The following is a 23,402-nucleotide window of genomic DNA, read 5'->3' on the forward strand; positions in this document are numbered from 1 at the left end:
TGTAATGTATAAAGAAAATAATGTTGTTTTGTTTGTTTTTTCAAAGTTGAAGATAAAAACAATTTACGTATTTCAATATATAAAGTAGTAAAAATATTTAAGGTATAAAAAACATGGTATAAATGTATAAGTAGACGTAAATTAGGGTAATATATAGGTTTGCTAAAATACAACATAATCTTCATGATATGCAAGGAAATTGAGCTTGCTTCATAGTCAGTGAAGGACAGCCTTTTAAACACAAAATGTTATTATATTGGTTTAGTTTTGTTTTTATTAATCTTGCAATAGTTAATTAGATATCACTTTCACCATTCAAACCATAAATTCAACGGTTTGGTTTTGACGAACCTACATAACTCAATCAACTAATATTCATTTTTAACATAAGAAGACAGAAGTTGAAAAATGTTACATATAGAGTCAATTTCAATTAAATTAAAATATAAAAATTATATGAATATCAGAGTGAAAGTTGTGGTTATTTTAATATAAATTAATATTGAAAAAAATTGTAGTAAATAACCCAAAATCAATTCACTCGTTCGTTTATTAGAATCCCCATTTGGAAATTTTAAGAAGAAGCTTCTGTGAGTTATTGTTGTTGACTCTAGCAAGGTCCAGCTCCTGGTCAACCGCATCTCTCCCTAATGGAATTCAATTTGTCTTTACTTTCTGAATTTTTCTATGACGTATGCCTCTACGTCTCCACTCTCCCGCACTACATATTTTATTTTCTTTTAATATTTTTAATTAAATAGCTTTATTTTGCAACAACCATGTGAATATCGCCTGAGATTTTTTTTAAAAAAAAAGTAACTATAAATATGACTACAATCTCATCAGCTTACAACATCCAACGATTCGAAGTGATTTGTATCTGCAAAATGCAAACCTGCTTCACCATCCTCCTCTCTATCTCCATAGCTTTCCTCCTCAAAGCTTTTATTAATCTTCTCTTTCCCCGCAAACATCTCCCTCCTGGCCCTCCGACCCTCCCCATTATTGGAAACTTACTATGGCTTCGCAGATCAACTTCTGAAATCGAAGCCATCCTTCGTAATCTCCGCAAGAAATTTGGCCCCATTGTTACTCTCCACTTTGGCTCTCGCCCGGTTATTTTTGTAACCGATCGCTCCCTTGCATATAAGGCTTTAGTCCAAAATGGAGCTGTCTTTTCTGATCGTCCACCAGCTCCTCCCACAACCAAATTCTTTAGCAGCAACCAACACAACATCACTTCCTCTTCTTATGGCCCTACATGGCGGCTCCTACGCCGAAATCTCAACGCAGAAATTCTCCACCCTTCACGGGTGAGAAACTATACGCGTGCGCGTAAGTGGGTTCTTCACATCCTTTTGGATCGTCTCAAGTCAGAGTCCAAAAATGGTGATCCAGTTCGTGTGATGGATCATTTTCAATACGCCATGTTTTGCTTATTAGTCTATATGTGTTTCGGAGAACAGGTTACTGAAAGCCAAATAAAACAAGTTGAGGACGTCCAGCGTCGCCTGTTGTTAGGATTTAACCGATTTAATATACTAAATTTCTGGCCGAGATTGACAAAGATTGTGCTTCGCAAAAGGTGGATGGAGCTGCTTCAGTTGCGGCAATATCAAAAAGAAGTGTTGGTCCCATTGATAAGAGCCAGAAAGAAGGTAAAAGAAGAGAGTTTGACAAAATGTGAAGAGGATAAGCATGTTTTAGCTTATGTTGATACTTTATTAGATCTGGAGCTTCCAGAAGAGAAGAGGAAGCTCAATGAATCTGAAATTGTTTCTTTGTCAGCGGAATTTCTAAACGCTGGCACAGACACTACATCCACGGCACTACAGTGGATAATGGCGAATTTGGTGAAGTACCCACATATTCAAGAGAAGATATTCATGGAGATTAGAGGAGTTGTGGCAGAAGCAGAGAATGAAGTGAAAGAAGATGATTTGCAAAAGATGCTTTACTTGAAGGCAGTGATATTTGAGGGCTTAAGAAGACATCCTCCAGCGCATTTTGTGTTGCCACACGCAGTAAGTGAAGAGATAGAGATGAATGGACATGTGATACCAAAGGATGTGACCATCAATTTCACGGTGGCTGAAATGGGTTGGGACCCAAACGTTTGGGAGGATCCAATGGCATTCAAGCCAGAGAGATTTGAGGGTGGTGATTTTGATATAACAGGAAGTAGGGAGATTAAGATGATGCCATTTGGGGTTGGAAGAAGGATCTGTCCAGGGCTTGGTTTGGCAATTCTTCATTTAGAGTATTTTGTGGCAAATTTAGTTTGGAAATTTGAGTGGAAAGCTGTGGATGGAGATGAGGTTGATTTATCAGAGAAGCAGGAGTTCACAACGGTTATGAAGAATCCAGTGAAGGCTCATATTTGTGAGAGGACTAGATAATTTACTCTTGTACTTGTACTATTAAGGAAGATGTTACTGTTAGATAAATGCCTGTCCTCCTATTGATAAAATCTGAAAATTTGGCATCCTAATAATAGATAATAAATTAATATCCCTCTCAACTCAAATATTACTAATTTAAGTTTGATTTTACTTAATAATTCTAAATATTCCTTTACTCTTCAGAGTCTCCAACATGGGCATTCAACATAACAAGACAGACAAGCGACTCTATGTTCAATTTAAAGGATGATTCCAGCGACAAAACAAGAAATTAATGAGAACGACACATTAATTGTTAAATGAGACTAAAATGACTTGTTCTCATTTTGTTTTAGGAGCCCAATGGTGGTTGGTTCTTGTGCTTTCATCTTTGCTTGGTCTGTAGTGAGAAGAAGTTAAAAATTTGACCGCGTGCGAGAGAGATGGGAAAAAAGGTGAAAGTTTCGGAGGCAGTGTCCAAGGTAACTAAGGATTTGGTAATTAATTATGATAGGTATAAAATTTTATGTCTAAAATTTTTAATAAATCCATTGTTTTAAACAAATTTAATATTTATTTTAATAATATCTTTTTCTGTTAATTATTTTTCTAATCATGTTTTTCTTTTAACAGTGTTTTCATCGGTAGTATATTTTAGCATTTTCATAATGATGATAAGTTTGATAATTTATGAATCAAAATATTCAAAATTTATTCAAAAATAGGTCAGTTTTTAGTTTGATTATTAATATGTTCAAATCGAAATAAAAAAACAGAATAAATACAAGTGTCAGTGCGAAGAGCACCAGAAATGCAAAAAGTGTGAGAAGTGTGGAAAGTTCAGGTTATAAATAATTTGTATACATGAGTGCGAAAGTTCAAAAGCATTCACGCACTTATGTATGCATAAATATTTTTATTATTTTTATATAATAAAAATATAAATATATTTATATAAATATTATTATATATATATATATATATATATTATAATAATATTTATATATATATATATATTAAAGTGAGACAAGTGCACGCACTGATGTTATAATATAAATATATAAAAATGCACTTTTTGCACTTCTCGTATTCCTTACACTTAGACTTTTACTCTTTGGACTTGTACATATTCCGCTTTTTATTTCAATTTGGATATATCAACAATCAAACCAAAAATTGATCTGTTTTTAAACAAGTTTATAAATGTTTTAATTCATAAGTTATCAAACTTATAATCAATATGATGATGTTGGAGTATGCTACTGAAGAAAAAACATGAGTGAAGAAAGATAATTACTAAAAAAAGTATTATTGGAATAAATATTGAGTTTGCTTAAAAAAATAAATTCAATAAAAATTTGTATAAAAAGGTTTATACACAGAGTCTTGCATCTATCTTAATTAATATTCCTAAATCTGAATTACTTTATAGCCCTTTCTTTTCATCCTTTTGTCATGTGATAGAGTAATAATATTACTTATTTATCTTTAATTTAAAATTTTTTAATTATGTAATGATATAATATCTATATATTTAATAAAAAAAATAAATGAGATGGTTTTATTGCTTGCTATTTAGTTGTTTCATTTTTTATTTTATTGGTGCTTTCTAGTGTTGAAGTCTTGAGCATTTTCAGTTGACTACAGCAAAACATACCCATTGAGTAAGATTTTTTAAGGAGCTCAGCTGCAGCACATAACATATTAGTAGCGAGGCCGCTTAGGAAAGAGACCATTTTTTGTTATGTTAAGCTGTAAAATACAAACTATGTGCATCTAATTGAGTATTTAATTAGAAATTCAGATAATATAGTATTATATAATTAATTTATTTTAAATTAACAATAAACCAATATTTTAATAATATGATAATAAATCAACTGAATATTCAGTTATATACTTAAAACTAGGTGTATTAATATTACTAGTTATAAAAAGTTCTCCCAAAAGTTAACTTTTGAAGTACGACTAGATGCAATTACTAATAGATGAGGATTAAAAAATATTTTTCAATCCTTATCTCATTGAAATACATTATGAGGTTTGGACATCTTGACGATCGACTAACAATTTCAACTCTACAACTTGTGAAGTAAAAAATTTTCATCAAGACAACACCGTACTTACAATCCTATTGAAAGAATGATACATTCGAATTTTATAACACAACACTTTCATAATAATCATCTAACAAGGTGTTAACTTCCTACATATATATGTAACAATTAACATAGGTGTAATCCTCTCCCATTCAAATTCAAAATACAAATTAAGATCCTAAATTAGGAGAGCTTCAAAGGTAATTTTTTATGAAAAAAATTTGTATATAAACAATAAAATAGAAGAGGAAAGATTGATACAACACACTCTAAACAACATAATTATCTTGCATTTCTTGCAATACACTTAGACTACCATGGACATAAGTATTTTGAACATTCAATCAAACCATATAATAAATCTTGTGTCTTATTTATTTTCTACTTATCTCAATTTATCATCTCACATAGTATAGTAAACTATTAGAGTCTTATGAGATTAAAATCATTATTACTATAATCGATCTTGTATAAGACTTTATATTGTGTGTTATAGTTGGTGACAAAAAATCGAATCAACAGTTTGATGCTACAAGAAAGACACAAACACATCTCACATCAACAATTTCTTATAAATTATGATAATGACTACTGAAAATGGCATTGAAAGTCTTAGACAAAAAATATTTAGACAACTCAAATAACAATTTTGAATCTCTCTTAAAGTTAGTTCATCTTTAAGACTGGCACGTTGTAACCCAAGCAAAGTATTAGTCCTAAGCCTCAAAATGATCTCCACAGTAGTGTTCTACCAATACATAATGAAAACACTTTTATGACTTAAATAATCCTAGAGGAAAGTGAATAGGGTTTATAAAAATTTAAGGTATAATTTCTAAATGGAAGAAGTAATTTAAAAAAAAAAATGCAATATAACAAAGATAAGGATATAGAGTGCTGAGGATTTATAGTGGTTCGAACTTTTTCAACCAAACCTTTTATATCTACTTTTTCAAACAATCGATTTACAATTCTACTAGTCAAAAAGAGTTCTTTTATAATAGTTTTTTAGAATTTCATGTAAGTAAGCTAGTTGATCTAAAATTATGTCTAACAAAAATAGTTATATAGGATTTCACCCAAAAAATTGTTGAATACAAGAATTTGATATGTAAATGCCGTTACAAGGCTAATTACAGAAGATTGAGTGCATGGCTTTTTCTAAAGGATATGAAATATAAGCAAGAGAGAGTGTGTGTAAAGCCTTTCTAAGAGGGCAATGTGTTTTATCTAGATTGAATATATACTTTAACATTTTCCAACTCAATATGAATTGTTTATATATGTTTCATATATTTTATATGAAATATAAGCCTAGAGAGAGTGCATAAAGCCTTTTTAAAAAATCAATGTGTATATATTTATTGAATATCTTCTGTAATATTTTCCAATTCAAAATAACTTGTTTATATAGATTTCATATATTGGAAAAGTTGAATTAGCCATTGGACACATTGAAGTAGTCTTTAAAATCTAAAAATGACATTTTTCTCTTAAAAAACACAGATGCGTGTGTTTATATCAAATACATGATCGTACTTGATCACAAAATTGATCTTTTTAGATTGAGTCAACTTGGGTTAGGGTTAGATTCGAATCGAACCGAACTCAAGCTCGTTTGAGCTTGAGCTTGGTTCGACTTAATAATAATAGAGCTTGAGCTCGAGCTCAGACATGTCGAGTTCGTTATACTTGAACTTAAATTTGGCTCAAGTTTGGCTCAGCTTGTTTCAAATTCGAGTTTTTAATTAATTCGTTATTAAGACGATGTTGTTTTAATACATATTGACCAAATACAACGTCGTTTTGTATTAAAATTTTTAATTTACAAATTTTGACAAACAAGCTTAAGCTCGAAAATGTTAGCTCGAGCTCATTCGAGTTGGCTTAGGACTGATTCATTTCGAATTTGTTTGAACTCAAACTTAAATAAATTCAGTTTGAATTCAAGCCTAATCTAGGTAAACGCCCTTAATGGCTGAGTTTTGATTTGCACAAATGCATGTACAATCTTGCATATTTTTTGCATAGACATCCCTTTAGATTGAGTCAATCTTGTGACGACTTGCATGCATAAGAGTATGCACAACTGAATTTTGGCTCATGTACAGGTATATATTTGATTATTGACTTTGCTTGCCTTTGACTTGAATGGATGCACAACCTCTCCATGAAATGTACCTCATGGTTGCTGCCGCCTTTTCATCAAGGCATGCACGATTGTGCATAAACTTTATGGGGAAGTGCGCATTTGAATGTAGACTTGAATCGGTGATGCACAAAATGCCTTTGCATCAGGGGGATTATTTGTGAATCCTTCTAAAAGCCATACACAAGCCTTCATAAAATTTGCAAATCATTCAAACTATTTCACATGAAAACTCAATTATAAAAACCATTATTCGAAACTAATGAAATATATAAAAAATGGTTAAATCTCAACATTATGATTAATAAAACATAAAAAAGAATGATGTACCAACTTTTTTCCAATTTTGATCGTGAAAAAATGATTGAAATCATAAGAAATCTCATAAAAAAACGGTAGTATAATTTTCTCTCATTTTGTGTGTTTGAGATCTGAAAAATAATATTATATATATAAATAATATCATATCATTATATGATTTAATAATTTTTAATTAAAAATAGAAACAATACCTAATCATCTAATCATATATTATAATTTATTTATGTATTTTATTTATGTATATAATTTTATTGTTTCAATTATTAAGAATGAATGAGAGTTTGTTTATATACGAGCAATTTCATGTTAGGATAATCTATTGGTCGTATCTGTATAACTTCTACAAAGTTAGTTTCGTATATTCTCAATATTGTTGGTTATTTTAATTAATTTATCTAAAATTTACACGTATTTACATTTTTCTTGTTTTTGTCAGGTTTACGGGGTATTAAATAAATAATAGCACTTGAAGAGCAAAGAATAAAATAGATAAATTGAGCTAACGTCCATCAGGCCGGCAGTCTCATATGCTTCTAATCTCATCGCCTCATCTCTGACTCTGAGGCTTATCCTCTCTCTCGTTTTATCTGGGAAAAACATTCTAGACCGCCCAGTTCCCCTCTCTAATCGATCTAGCCGTAAGTTCGTTCTGTCTTCGATCTCTAAGCTCTAGCCTCAAAACCCAAGCTCTGCTTGCAATTTCTAGCCTTATATTTGTTTGTTTTCTTGTTTGCTAGTGTAAAATGTTAGCTAATTTAGGGGATTAATTAATTCTTTTTTAGCTTGGGTTAGCTTAAAAACTTAGTTTTATGTGATCCTTTAGTGTTTGAGTGTTAATTGATGCTATGTATGCTAACGTAAGTAGTGATCTGTAAAGTTTGGCTTTTATATATATATAAAAAAGCTTTTCCCTTCCACTAATGGGTGGTTTTCAATTCTAGGTTTATGGAAAACAGAGCAGCTATGTAAGTTCATTTGATATAATGCATGATTCGTTGGTGCTTTTTTGAACGTTTCTGGTGCAAAGATTTGACCTTTGGGAAGGGTTTATACACGCTATGAAGTGGATAGTGGACACTTCCAAGTTTCTGTTTATACAAGTTTCATTTTATGCGCACTTAAAGCGGATTGTTAAATTTATGCAGAGTATATAAGCTAGTGGAGGTACAGTTGAATTTTGGTGCATTTATTGCAAAAATTTCAGAATGTCCATCGCATTAAACGACGGATTCAAGATACCCATTGTGGGTCTGGGTGTCTGGCGAATGGAAGGAAAAGACATTAGAGACCTCATTATCAATGCAATCAAGATTGGCTATCGTCATTTTGACTGTGCTGGTATTTTCTCATTTGTGGGTTATTTAACAAGGCACTATTTGAACATATGTCTATGTTCCACTTCAACATTAATCTTCCATGTTTACATAGCAACTATTTTTAACTTTTAACTATATGTAGTTCATTTTTCTGATGCTGGAAATAAGTGTTATTGATTGACCAGGTTTCAAATTGAAGTGTTATTCAACAAAAGAAAATAAACTATTTGAATTTAAAGACTGCATTTGGATCATTTGTACAAACATTTAGCTGCAGGAAAATATTTATGTTCCATGATTTGAGCTATTTTTGAAGGAATATATTGTTTTGTGGTTGCAGCTGATTACAAGAATGAAGCAGAAGTTGGGGAGGCACTTGCGGAAGCGTTCAAGAGTGGACTTGTTAAGAGGGAGGAGCTTTTTATCACCACTAAGGCTAGTTTAATTGCAACTTTACAGATTTTCTTTCTTTGACTATATGTTGGATACATAATGTTGAACAGGCATTGAATTACTTTTCCTTCCGATTTAACCTGATTGCAGCTTTGGAATTCAGACCATGGACATGTTGTTGAGGCTTGTAGAGACAGTCTAAAGAAGCTTCAATTAGATTATCTAGACCTCTACCTTGTGCACTTTCCTGTAGCCACAAAGCACACTGGTAATTGCTGCCTGTCCTTTTCTTCTTATATGTAAGGGTGTGGGTGCAGGTGTGTGAGTCTGTTTTTCTTGTAAGCTTATGTAACCTTAATTTTAGACTGTAATTTATTCGCCGATCTGTATCAGCTGCGTAGCTTGATAATCTGAATAACTAGGATAATTTAAGATGAATTATGAAATGGCTATAAAGTTACATATAATATACTTGCAAGCAAAACATTTTATATTCTGCTCCTTTGTTAGTACATACTGTGGAAGTGATTGGTTAGGGTATTATCAATTAATCCAATTAATATATTGTTAGGGGGGAAGGTTAAATTTGCTCAATTGTTTATGTCCTAGGCAAATATATCCTTATAAAGGATGAGTTGATTGCATGCCTTCTAGTGTTTGTGAAATTGATAATGGCTGTGGAATTGCTGACCAAATTTTAATCTTCTCATCCTTGGTGGTAAGATGGGATGCTTAATGGTTTATTTTATCATGCATACATGCAGGAGTTGGGGAAACTGATAGTGCTTTAGATAAAGATGGTGTCCTGGAGATAGACACAACTATCTCATTAGAAACCACCTGGCACAATATGGAAAATCTAGTTTCGATGGGCTTAGTCCGCAGCATTGGGATCAGGTTTGCGGGCATTTTAATTTCAATATTTTAACCTAAAACTCTGTATATTGTATTTATCAGTATTTGTGACTTAATAAGTAATGACATTACTACTAAGTCAGGAATCAATATTGTAATTTCGTCCTCCTTCTCATGCAAATAAAGAATAAATGTTCAAGAAGCCTTTTAATATCTGAACAAATTTCCTTATCATCAATTGATACTGATACTCGTTGGTGCTGCCACTGTAAATTTGAATCTCTGGTGAATTATCTATAGTTTATTTGTGTTTTCCATGTTCCAGCGGAAATTAGTCTATACTATTTAACAAGTACCTAAAGTTGCTTTATCTTCTTTACTAAAGTGCTATTATTCTTTAATAATCATACCTCTTAATATCTGTGACATTCTGATGAGCAATTTATTGCAGCAACTATGACATCTTTCTAACGAGAGATTGCTTAGCTTACGCCAAATTGAAGCCTGCTGTGAATCAGATTGAGACACATCCATACTTCCAACGTGATTCTCTTGTCAAATTCTGTCAGAAGCATGGGATATGTGTTACAGCCCATACTTCTCTAGGAGGTGCTGTGGCTAACACAGAATGGTTTGGTACTGTGTCATGTTTGGATGATCCTATTCTCAAAGTAAGTAAAGCATTCTCTTAATATCTTTAGCTTACAAAATCACAAACTCATTCTTACACCACATCCTTTATTTCAACCCTTGGAACAAAAACATATATTTAAAAATAAAAACATAAAATTAGAAATTCAAATGTATTATAATATTAAAAACCCTGAATCTAGAACAAGAGAAGACCACAAAAAAAAAAAAAAAAACCCAAAATCAGAAAGTTATTTTTTATAGAGGACTTATTAGCGAATAATTTTCATCACAATATTCTTTTCACAGGGTCTAGCTGAAAAATATAAGAAGACTGTTGCCCAGATTGTTATCAAGTGGGGCATGCAGCGAAACACGGTTGTAATTCCTAAGACATCAAAGGTTGAGAGATTGAAGGAGAATTTTCAAGTTTTTGACTTTGAGCTGAGCAAAGAAGACATGGATGTGATTAAGAGTGTGGACAGGAAATATAGGACCAACCAACCAGCTAAGTTTTGGGGCATAGATTTGTATGCTTAGGAATGGTTATTTTATCTTACCTGAGACATGAATAAGTGTGAGTTATGAAACATCAAAGACATTCAGTTTTATGGCAATGGACTCATTTGCATTATTGCTAAAACTCAAATCATATTTAGATGCTTTTACTCACTAATCTGCCTTCTGTTGTTGTTCCATTTATTGTAGAAAGTTTTGTTTCTTAAATTTTAAGTTTTTATTTATTTACATTTTTCTAACCTTTATTTATGTTATAAGAGAGTTCATAGGAGATTAAATTTGTTTTCTACAAATTAATAAAAGCCAGAGGCCGAAAAGATGAGCAACCGCGCACAGCGCAATGAGGCAAAGACACGACTTGTAAATTAAGAAAATAAATCAAGGCCAAATTAGTTTCGTGGGCAAAGAGGCACAAGTAGACATCAATTGGGTCGGATCGAATGAAGGTCTAGCATGAAGTACAAAAAAAAAGCACGGCACGAGAAAACTGGGCTCGATAGTGAAGCATGCCGCTCTAGGCCTATGGGCCTATTGGGCCGGGCCTTGGGCTTTAATATTAAGCCCATGAATTGGCTTGGCCCGACCTGATACTGTTTAAAAAAATATATATTTTTTTTTTGCAGAAGCAGAGCTTTTGTCTTGTGTGTATCCTTCTGCCTTGCAACAGAAGCTTTGGCCTTTATTTTTTTTAAAATTTTTTTAATTAATTAATTATTTTTATATAAATCCATTCAATTTTTTTTCATTTTCACTTTTATTTACAAATCTCTCAATCTTAATTATTTCATTATATTTTCAATCTCATTTTCTTTCATTAATTCTCTTTCAGAAAAATATCTGAATTCACAAATAATAATTTTTTGTATTTATAATTTTATTTGTATTTTAATTTCATCATTACAAAATATTACAAATAGATTAAGTATAAAATGAATTCGATCCATTTGAATATTATCATATTATATATTTGTTTATGTTTTATGATTTATATAGTATGCTAATTAATTTATTTATACTATGTTACAATTTCTAATATTTTTCATTATGTAACTACAATATTCCTTCGTCATAAGTGAGAGATTATAAATAAAATATTCGGAGTATTATCTTCGGTTTTAATAATTGAAAAATAATTTGTTTTTAAAAATTTTAAATATTAATTAAATGGGGTCAGGTTGACCCATTTAAAGCCCAGCCCGACCTGACCCGGCCTATTTAAGGCCCATTTATATATGGGCCAAGCCTTAGGCCTTTATATATTAATGGGTTGATCTGACTCGAAAGTCCATTACTATTTGGGCTTCGGGCCTGGCCCGACACATTAGTTCAATGGGCCGAGCCTGAGCTAGCCCAGCCTGCCCCGACCCAACCCATCGACACCTCTAGGCACAAGCGCCTAATATAATGAAGGTCCACTAATGTTAAGTAGTGTTAAACAAATCCAAATCTCGGTCTAAACCACTGTTTGTGAAAATGAATAAAACAAAAAAAAAATAAGTGTGCATGGTTTGGTTTGATACAGTTTGAGTGCTTTTTCAAACCAAACTAAGAAAATAACTTAAAAAATTTTCAAATCAAATCAAATTAAAAAAATATGGTTGGTTCAATGTAAATTACGGTTTGAACTAATTAAAATTATTCATTTTTAAATATATATTATTTAATAAAATAACTGAATTATAATTTTTTAGAACATAATCTAAACATGTAAAATAAATATAAAATATGAAAACTTTTTTATGACTAAAATGGTCCTAGGAGAGGGTGGAGGGGTGTGAGGGGTGAATAAGATCTTTAAAAATGTTTAATACACATATAAACTTTAAAATAATAATGAATATGAACAAAAATTAAAGAGATAAAGATTAGAAATGCTCAGTGTTGATAGTGGTTTGAAGTTTTTTCTAGCAAGTTTCTTATATTCACGATCTCAAATACCCTACTTGAAATTCAATTACACTTAAAACTTGTACAATAGCTGGTTCGGGATTACGCCTACTATAATAGTTATCTTGGATTTCACCATAAGAAAATGAATATAAGATTTTTGTGTTTAAATATCTTTCAGAGACTAATTTACACAAGTGAGTACAAATTGTTCTCTCAAGAGTATGAATGTAAGCTAAGTGAACGAGTAAGAGTAGTTGAACTTTGAAAGAATTGAGCTTAAGGATGTATTAATGTAATGTCTAACATTTTCCAACTTCAAATGAGATCAATTTATAGGCAAGAGTGGCTAGAAAACATGATAGAGACATTGGATTTGTAAATGTAATTGTTGACTTTCAAAAGTAACATTTTTCTTTTGAAAAATGAGTGTGAACGGACATCCGTCTTAATAGGAATGGTAGGTATTGGCATTTTCGGTTGAGGTCAATCTCGATTAGAGTTCCAACGGTTGAATTTAATTTTTGTGTCATAGGTGAACATTCGGTACTTTTGAGTGGCACAATTAGTTGTCGCTTTGTAGCTCTAAGTCTTTAGAATTCCAGAGTCGTGAACGAAGGTTAGAGTGAGTTGTTGAACAAGCCTTTTAATGATTGAAATTTGCACTAAGAACGATCGTCACACTATATGCATGGTTAGTACTAATTTCTTGACTTTAAGATTCATTGACTTTGACTTTGACCATGAACGAAGTGCACGAATGCAACCATCCTCGTTACTTTTCACAAATATGGATGAACAAATGGTGCTCTTCTAGATGAACAATTGGTACGTTAGGTTTGACTTTTTACCACATTGACTATATTTGAATGATTGAACGTGCTTGAGTATTGAGCAACTTGCTTTGTGCTTGATTGGTAATTGGTCATTAATGTTTGGTACTCAACTTTTAATGTTCATTTGTGACCTTATCTGAGTTGGTCCAATTTTCTAGAAACGTGAACAAGGAGCGAACAAGTTATTGCATGACTTGATGAACGTGTAATTTTTTGCCTAGGAATAAATGTTTGTCTTGGATTACTGGTCATTCATTGGGTTTGTCTTCGCATTTTTCACATTTTGTCCCTTTCGTAATGTTTTTAACACATTCTTTGGACACGTTTGTGCTTGTAACTTAAGTTTTTATTATCATCAAAACACTTAGGGATCCAACTCCCCTTTACACTTTTTGTCAAATGCATTTACCAAGATTAGTGTTAAGTCAAGTTACTTTTGACAAAATTTTTAAAAATTTTGGCATGGTGTCTTCTATTTATCCTTCTTCCCCTTTTTGTCATCAAACAAAAATTATATAAAAACACTTCAATATAATCATTTATCTCAATCAAACGTTTCTCAAGTAAGATTTTACCAACCCAATCAACCAAGCATCACAAGTATTCAATCAATCTCAACAACATAACCAATGTCAACAAGCATTAAGATATACAAGAATCATTAAGATAGGTAATATGAACTTCATTAGTATATGATTTAAGCATTTATATGAGTGAGCCAAACTAATGCCTAGGGGTCAAAATCATCCTAAGCTAAAGAGATACATCATAAAAAAAAGAAACAAAAATAGTCAGTATAATGCAAAATGTGCCTCAAAAGCATTGTTCAAGTGTAAAATATGCAAATGTAATTAAACTATGCAAAAACACGAAAACTATATAAAGCATGAATGATATGCTTGATCAAGGCTACCTGTCAAGGATGTTCTTAACCTTTTGATTCGTTTGTTGTTGGTGAGCATCCTCATTGGTGACAATTTTAGGCAACCTACTTGTTTCTTCTTCAACCCCTTGAATCCGTCCTTCCATGCTCTTAAAATGAAGATGCATTGCTTGAAACCTTTAGCTCAAAAAATTTATTGTATGAGCAAGTTGTTGATCAATCCTTTGGAATGGGTCCTCAACTTTTTCCTCCATTCTTGGTTGTTTTTTTGCCTGATATAGTTTCAAAAATTCATAGATAGGAATAAGAGGAGCCTTATGTTCTTAAGGGGTTGAACATTTGAAAGCATCTTGTTAAGCATTTTAGAGGCTAGTGGTGCTTTTTCTTCTAGAGGAGCTTGTTGATGTGCATTTTGAGCTCTTTTTCTTAGTCTATCTTCCTTTAATTTTTAACCACCACTCTTAGCTTTCTCGATCATCTCCATCTTCTTTAAAGACCAAGCTATGAACAAATCATTATCTTGGAAATGTATTATGTGCTTAGTTTCTTCGTCATCCAAGTTTATACCCAAATTTAGAACAATGAAAGTTATAGTCATACCAAAATGAATATCAAACTTATCATTCTTAATGTAGTAAAACTGACCAATCAACCAACAAGTTGTATAAGCTTGGATTTGATTCATAGCAACATACATCAAAATCATGGCTTGAACAGTTATTTGCTGGTTAGACTTCTTTTGAGCATTCAAAGTAAAGGAGATAATTTGATGCAACATTCTTAAAACAAGGCTTGTTAACTTGGTCCACTTAGAAGTGCGTGGGTTATACAATTCTTGCTCACCTAACTCTACTTGGGCTTCAACTGAAGTAAAAGTTGAGGGTGCATTCAAGATACCCCCACAGTCATAATCCAACTACTCTGCTAACAGTTGAGGTGTTACAACATAATTGTCCTTATGCAATCAAAAATGCATATCATAATCTAAAATATTATTTCTTTAATTTGTTTTCAACCTAAACAAACTATGAAACTCATATACTAAATTTTTATATGCATTCAATCTTTCAAAAAAAAAAAAAAATTTTCCCACCACATACGTCTAACAATATCCATCAAATTATTTGCAATGGTTAATTTTTCCAATATGGATATAAATAGACAATGACCAATAATTATAACTTGATATGAATGTTTTTCAAGCATTTTTCCTCATTATCCCGAATCATAATATCATAGAGAGATGTTTTGATGCAGTGAGATCATTAACTATTCGTTGTGCTCTTCTTCCTTAAAGCCATTTAAACCCACGAACTTGCTTTGATTTGAAGAGATTGGAGCAAAATTGAGGTAACCTGAGATTAGGAATGTTGATATTGACAATATAGTATTGTAGAGAAATCAAGAAAATGGTGATTCTGGTTGAAAATAGTTGACGATTGAGAGAAGGAACAAAGAGCTTTAAGGTTTTTGTGTGAAAATGAATGAAAAGAAATTAGGTTTTAATTTATAGTATCATTGGGACGGACATTCCATTTTAAAGATGAATGTTTGTTTGCTCGTGTTTTTAAAAGTAAAAATTCCAATTATGAATATTCGTTCATACCATGAACATTCATTCCTTTTGAAAAAAAAATTGAAAATTTAAAAAACAAAGTTAATGTTGAAGTAACGTTTGTTACTTCGATAAAAACAAATGACAAAATTTAAAATCCGACTGATTGATTTAATAAACATTCGTTCATGCAAAGCAAATATTCGTTTCTGGGTTGAAATCTAGTTTTTTAAAAAAATTATGCAATTTTACGAGGATAAAAATACTTCAAGACACAAATCTTAGATATTTCGACTTATTTGAGAACATTCAATACGATTTGAGGTTCGCTTAACTTTAAATATAAGTTTGAATTGATTTGATTTGAACCTGTATTAAGTGTTATATGACATATAAAACAATTCACACACAAGCACAATTTATACACTTTGATTTAAAGTCCAAGGAAGTAGTTGAGCTCTCTCTGTGTCATCTTAGAAATTTCTCTACATAGAGATTTATTAATAACATTGAAGATGATGTCATCAACATAAATTTATACAATTAAAATATCTTATGTTTTTTGATAAATAAGATGATATCCACCTTGCCTTTTGTAAAACCATTTTCAATAAAAAAGTTGCTAAGCCTTTCATACCAAACTGTAGGAGCTTGTTTTAAAACATAAGGTCTTTAGTTAATTTAAAAACATGGTTTAGAAATTCATTACTTTCAAAATCAAGAGGTTGTTAAACATATACCTCCTATTGAGTAAAATCATTTAAAAACACACTTTTTACATCCATTTGAAAAAGTTTAAAATCAAGATGACATGCATATAAGCAACTAATATCCTAATTACTTCTAATTTAGCTACAAGAGCGTATGTTTTATCATCATCAATATCTTTCTCTTGAGAGTAGTCTTTGACAACTAGTCTAGTCTTGTTTCTCACAACACTGGTTTAATCTAACTTATTTCGATATACCCATTTTGTGTCAATGGTGGAATAATTCATTGGCCTTGAAACTAGCTCTTATACCTTTTTCCTCTCAAATTGGTTTAACTTTTCTTGCATCATTAACACCCAACTTTCATCTTCAAAAGTTTCCTTCACCTTCTTTGGCTCCATTTGTGACAAAAATGTTAGAAAATTACATGTGTTCCTTAGTTAAGCTCTTGTTCTTACTCCTTAGGTAGGATCTCCAATAATTTTACCTTTTTTTACCTCATCCTTTACCTTTGGATATGCAGTCTCCCTTTTTGGTTCTTAAGGTTGCATATGTTAGTCTTCTTGCTCCTTAACCTCATTTTGATGATCTATTTCTTTTTTTGGTTGTGAGGTTTCTTTAATTTGTAGATCCTCTATAAGTTCAATGACCTTATCTTTATTTCAATTATCTACGCACTTAAAAGACTTATTAAATACCAGATGTTTAGATTTTTCAACCAAAAGAGTTTTCTTGTTGAAGATTCTACATGCTCTGGAGGTGAAAAAAAGTAACCAAGGAAAATTGTCTTCGTTAACTTGGCATCAAAATTTCCTAAGTTATTATTTCCATTGTTAAGCACAAAACATTTGCAACCAAAGAGATGAAAAAATGAAATGTTAGACCTTTTACCTTAAAATAACTCATAAGCAGTATGAGTTATCTTAAGGATTGGTTTAATTATGAGCCTATTTACGATATAACATGATGTGTTAATGGGTTTAACCCAAAAATATCTTGGCAAATCATACTCACATAACATGGTCCTAGCCATTTCTACAAATATATTATTTCTCCCTGTAATAACTACATTTTGTTGAGGAGTCTTAGATGCCAAAAAATTGTGCTCAATAACATGCTCATCATAAGATGATTTAAAATTAGAGTTTTCAAATTCTTTACGGTGATCACTCCTAATGTTAGTTATTGCATAACTTGGTTTTGCAATTTCTTAATGAATGACATAATTTTTAAATTTATCATTTTTATGAGCAAGAAGTAAGACTTAAGTAAATCTTGAAAAATCATCATCGATTACAAAGAAATAATGCTTTCCATTTAGACTTGTAGTTATAGATGGTCCACTCAAATCCATATATAAGAGTTAAAGGGGTTTAGAAGTTAAAACATAATTTTTATGTTTAAAATAAATTCTAATTTGTTTTCGTTTCATACAAATATTACACATACGATCTTTTTTGAAAATGAGTTTTGTCATACCCTTCACCAAATTTCTTTTTGAAAGTTTTTGTAAAACATCAATTATTGCATGTCCTAATCCCTTATGTCATAGCCACATGTTTTCTTCCTCAGTTGACATGAAAAACAAATCTCTAGATGCAATATCATGTAAATCTATGTTATATACATTAGAATGCCTATTATGACCTATTAATATAATGACATTTGTGTTTGCATCAACAATTTTACAACACAAAGAATAAAAGCTAATTTTGAAGCCCTTGTCACATAAACAAGTAAAATATCATTGATTTGGAAAAAAAGAATTACCTATGGTGTTGATGTTGATAACCTTTCCTTTGGAGTTGTCACCAAAGTTAACGTTTCCTTTATCTTTAGCTTTAAATGAGCAGAGCAAACTCCTATCTCCTTTCATATGTCTTGAACATTCGCTGTCTAAGTACCACTTGGTAGATGACTTCATCTTTGATTTAAGGCAAACCTATAAAGCAAATTCATTTATTTACCTTTGGTACCCAAATGGTTTTTGGTCCAATATTGTTAGCCTTCAATATCCTCTTAAGAACCCAAACATTCTTAATCTTGAAAGGTTTGTCGTTTCTAATTGGACATTGTCTAGTCACATGCCTAACAAATGAACAAAATTTACATTTCATGTGCAATGCATGAAGGTTCTTTAATAGACTAATTCTTCTTTGTTTAAACTACTACTTTGAGATGTAAGCATCTCATCTAATCTTTTAGTGCATATTTTGAATCAAGCATTTCATTTGAACTAGACACTTTCCTTTTCGACTCCTTATTTTCATTTTTAATACATTCTAATTCTTTAAACTATTATGCTTATGTGAAAGTGTTTCAAAATCATTTTTGATGCAAGCTAATTGTTTTTTTAATGATTTTTTTTTGTTCTCAAGCATTCAGATTCATCAATAAGTAAGTCAAATGTATCTTGAAGTTCATTTAAGGAGTATTAGTTGGATTCATTCATCTCATCCTCCGAATCATTTTTAGCCATGAAGCAAATGTTAGCCCTTTTTTCCTCCGACTAACTTTTATCGCTTGAGTCATCACTTCCTCTCTAAGCGGTGGCAAAGACTTTTTTTGAATCTCTTCTCTTTTTTGTCCTTATTATTCTTTCTCAAAAGGCAATCTTAGTAAATACAACCTGATTTATTGCATTCGTAGCATATCACTTTATTGTTCCCTTTGTCACCATCCTTTTTTCCCTTTGGCCTTAAAAAACTTCTCCCCTGGTTGCTTTTAACCTTGAGAGAAATTTATTAAATTTCCTTGCAAGAAGGCTTATATCATCCTTATCTATTGAAGAGTTTCCATTATCTTATTTCTCATATACTACTTTCATGGCTATATCCCTTTTAGCCTTGACTTCTCCTTTTATGGTTTCCTTTTCATCTTAAAAGTGAAGAGGCTTCATATGAGTTTGTCCATACCTATCTTGCTCAAATCCATGAACTCCTTAATTGCGGTCACTTTCATCATCCAATAGTCCGGTAATGACCTTGAGATTTTCTTTACCAACTCTATGGTCTCAAATCATTTTTGTAGTCCTTTTAAATCATTTACAAGGTTTGAGAATTGTTTGTACATATCCGTGATGTTTTCCTCTGATATCATCTCAAATAGTTCATACTCATAAAATACTAGCTCGATTTTTTATTCCTTAACTTGACTTGTGCCTTCATGTGTTGTTTGGAGAATAGTCCAAACCTCTTTTGCTGATTCACAAGCTGATACTCTATTAAATTATATGGCATTAAGAGCACAAAACAATTTATTAATGACTTTAGCATTTAAACTAAACATTTTTTCATCTTCTTTATTATAATTTCCTTCATCCTTAGTTTCATTTGTTCTAGGATCTCTAGGAACTAAGTCTTTATATTTTATAATTTTCAAGTTTAAAATCAATGCACCTAATATGCAATCTCATTTTAATTTTCCATTGTATGTAATTAGTGTCAGTAGACAATGGAGGCCTATTTGTGCATTAACTTTTAACAAGAATGGGTCTAGATATGCTGGCCATTTTAATATGATCTTTGACTTTAAAATTCATGAGATTTTAATGAAAAACTAAAGCTCAAACTTTGGTATCAATTGAAAAACCCTTTGATAGCTAAAATGATCCTAGTGTAAAGGGCGAATAGGATCTTTAAAATTTTTTATTGCTCAAATATAAATTTTAATACAATAATGAATATGGGCAACTATTGAAGAGATGAGGGATTAGAAATGTTAAGTGTTTATAGTGGTTTGAAACTTTCTCTTGCAAGCTTTTTACATCTACTTCCTTAAGCAAGCTACTTGAAGTTCCAATACACTTGAAACTAGTACAATAGTTGGTCTGGGATTGTGCCTAATACAATAGTTTTTTGGGATTTTGCCCATAAGAAAATAAATACAAGATTTTTGTGTTTAAATATCTCTCAAAGACTAATTTACATAAGTGAGTACAAAGTGTTCTCTCAAGAGCATAAATGTAAGCTTAGTGATAGAGTAAGAGTAGTTGAACTTTGAAGATATTGAGCTTAAGGATGTATCAATGTAATGTTTAACATTTTTAAACTTCAAATGAGCTCAATTCATAGGCTAGAGTGGAAAGAAAGCATGATAATGTTGTTGGATTTGGAAATGTAATAGTTGTCTTCCAAGAGTGACATTTTTCTCTTTAAAAGTGCAAGTAAATAGACATCACTCTTAATGCGGATAGTCGAGACTAACAGTTTTAGCTGAGGTTAACATTAATTAGGGCTTCCAATGGTCAAATTTAATTTCTCATACCATGGGTGAACGTTTGGTACTTATGATATGCGGAATCGTTACTCTTCTTGACAAAAAATCGATACACTAGGTTTGACTTTTTGTCGCATTGATTGCATTTGAATGATTGCACATGCTTGAGTATCGAGCAATCTAGTTTATACATGTAATTGGTCATGAATGTTTGATACTTAACTTGGAACGTTCATTCGTGACCTTATCTAAGTTGGTCCAATTTTCTAGAAGCATGAATGAGGAATGAATCAGTTATTACATGACTTGGCAAATGTGTCCTTTTTAACCTAGGAAAGAACGTGTGTCCTAGATTATTAGTAGTTCACTAGGTTTGTTCATTCATTTTTCATACTTTGTCCATTTCGTAATGTTTTAACACATTCTTTGGAGATGTTGGTACTTGTAATTTTAATTTTTATCATCATTAAAACACTTATATATGTAAAACAAATGACAAAATAAATATGAAAAAAACTAATTATACACCTAGTTATTTATTGAAAAATTTTGTCAAATATAGTTTTATATATATGCATTTTTGTTTTACAAAAATATAGTTTATGGTTTGATTCGATTTAAAAATTGCCTAAACACAACCTAAACTGAAAATTGTTTTTAAAAAATTTATCAACCAAAATCAAATTATTTTACAAGCTAAACTAAACTAAACTGTAACTTTTAAGTAGTTTGGTTTGCTTTTACGGTTGAATTGAATTATATACACAATTAAAAGAAAGTGTGGTACGAAAGAAAGGCCTAGGAGTCTGAAAGATCTGTTATTAGGAAATCAAGCCATATCCAACCAATGAAAGAAATGTTATATCGAAAATCAATGAATGGCCTACAGTCACAGTCTAGAAGAATCATGCAAACCTTAGTTTACAAAAAAAAAAAAAAAGGCATAAGTAAACCTTAAAACCCTACACATCTTAAAAGAGCTCTTAAACAACTAAGAATGTGAAAAAGACTTTCATACTCTAGAAAACAAACGAGACTTTCAAAGAACAAATAAGGAAGCAAAGAAAACCAATATGCTTTCAAAGAAAGAAAAAGAACATGATAAAAAGAGATGGATAAAAAAGTTATTGTATTATTGTTAATTAAATACAATACTTAAAACAAAAATAAACTCAATTATGACTATCAATTTACAAGTTTTTTAAAAAATATTTTTCTTTTAGGATAAATTCTTTCATATTCCTAAGTCAATTATAGGTCAAGCTTCTTGAAAGGAGATTGGGCTTCAAATCGATTTGGGCTTAGATTGTGACACACTATTGAACTTCTGTTGACCGATATTGGCTTCAATCGGTTGTTGATCACATTTAAGAAGTGTAGACCAACCATTACATTTTTATTCTTGAATATTAAGTAAAAGTATAATTTTAAATTTTACTATTTTTAACATTATTATCATTTGTATAATTATTTTGTATTTAAAATCTAATAATTGATTAAAGCTTATCTAGAATATTTTAATAGAGATGGTCCTTTTGTTAACTTACAATAGATTTGATTCTATTAAGTCATTATTTCATCTTATAAGCAATTCCTATTCTATTCTAAAAGAGGCCCAACAAGTAAACATAATTGTTCTATAGTATTCACCACTTCATTAGATTTTTATCTAAGACGTGCCTTTTCAAGTTGAATCAAACTGAAACGACTACGACAAACTACCAATCACCGAAGTAGTACCTATGAAGTGTCTCATAATTGTCAAATGGCAAGGGAGATGAGTAAATGCTCCACTTCAAACCAACAAACTATAAAAGATTTTCTTAACTTTTTCTATAACAACAAAGTGAAGCTATCTCCACCTTCCAAAATGGGATATTCTTGATATGGTAAATATTCATTTTTAGTTGAATTAAATTATGAACAAATCCTTAGAATCATAATTATATTTAAGAATCTCCTAACTATACTAATTTGAATGTAACTTCCGTTTATCACTTTTATAAGTATAAAAGACTATCAAGAAAGAAATGAGACCCTAAAGAGACAAGAAATCTACATCAAATAAATAGACTATCTATTAGAGTAGATGTTCTAAAGTTAATCATCTGGTTGATGTAATAGTATTAATTTGTGAATTGTATCATGTTTTTGACGGGTTTTGTGATTCCTATTTTAGTAATTATGGTAGCAAAACTCAAAAACAAAAATTCTTATCACAAAAACATCCCTCAAGGATCTAGAGGTGTTATACATATAATAGAGAAAGGAATTTCATAACAAACCTACATTACAAGCTCACTCATGATGAGATCCATTCCAAATTCATCCTAAATTCTTCCACAACTCCTTACATAGCAATTGGATCTCTACTCATCTATATGGAGGTAACCACAAACATACACACGTATGAAGGCTTGTTTGAGACTTAAATGATTCTAGATCACCTTGATTTGGTTGAATTTGGCCATTGAAATTAAAGAGAAACATTGCTCTCTTTTGGAGTAGGAACCTAGGATTGTCTAATAACTTAAAGTTTATGAAAAATGTCTTCTTCTTATTTAAGATATTTCACACCTCTTTATATGGTCTACCTCTTGACTTTATTTGCACTTTTGGCCCAAACCTTTAATATATGTTAACTGGACAT

At 31.1% G+C, this 23,402-nt stretch overlaps 2 protein-coding genes across 3 annotated transcripts; both read left to right on the plus strand.

Annotated features, from left to right (window-relative positions):
* The first annotated feature begins 860 nt into the window (after positions 1 to 860).
* LOC123220507 (cytochrome P450 89A2-like) lies at positions 861 to 2,521 on the plus strand. Its single transcript, XM_044642748.1, has one exon. The coding sequence runs from the start codon at positions 888 to 890 to the stop codon at positions 2,397 to 2,399; it is 1,512 nt and encodes a 503-aa protein (XP_044498683.1). The 5' UTR covers positions 861 to 887; the 3' UTR covers positions 2,400 to 2,521.
* A 4,905-nt stretch (positions 2,522 to 7,426) lies between these two features.
* On the plus strand, positions 7,427 to 10,820 carry LOC123220007 (NADP-dependent D-sorbitol-6-phosphate dehydrogenase-like). Of its 2 annotated transcripts, XM_044641992.1 has the most exons (8): positions 7,445 to 7,588; positions 7,892 to 7,915; positions 8,096 to 8,288; positions 8,607 to 8,701; positions 8,810 to 8,927; positions 9,424 to 9,556; positions 9,966 to 10,185; positions 10,454 to 10,820. In XM_044641992.1, the coding sequence occupies exons 3-8, from the start codon at positions 8,156 to 8,158 to the stop codon at positions 10,682 to 10,684; spliced, it is 930 nt and encodes a 309-aa protein (XP_044497927.1). In that variant the 5' UTR covers positions 7,445 to 7,588; positions 7,892 to 7,915; positions 8,096 to 8,155; the 3' UTR covers positions 10,685 to 10,820. The 2 variants fall into 2 exon arrangements, with proteins under 2 accessions (XP_044497926.1, XP_044497927.1); XM_044641991.1 differs by lacking the exon at positions 7,892 to 7,915 and having other exon boundaries at positions 7,427 to 7,588.
* Positions 10,821 to 23,402: the final 12,582 nt, after the last annotated feature.

This window comes from Mangifera indica, chromosome 7, assembly GCF_011075055.1.
Source record: "Mangifera indica cultivar Alphonso chromosome 7, CATAS_Mindica_2.1, whole genome shotgun sequence".
Classification (NCBI taxonomy): Eukaryota; Viridiplantae; Streptophyta; class Magnoliopsida; order Sapindales; family Anacardiaceae; genus Mangifera; species Mangifera indica.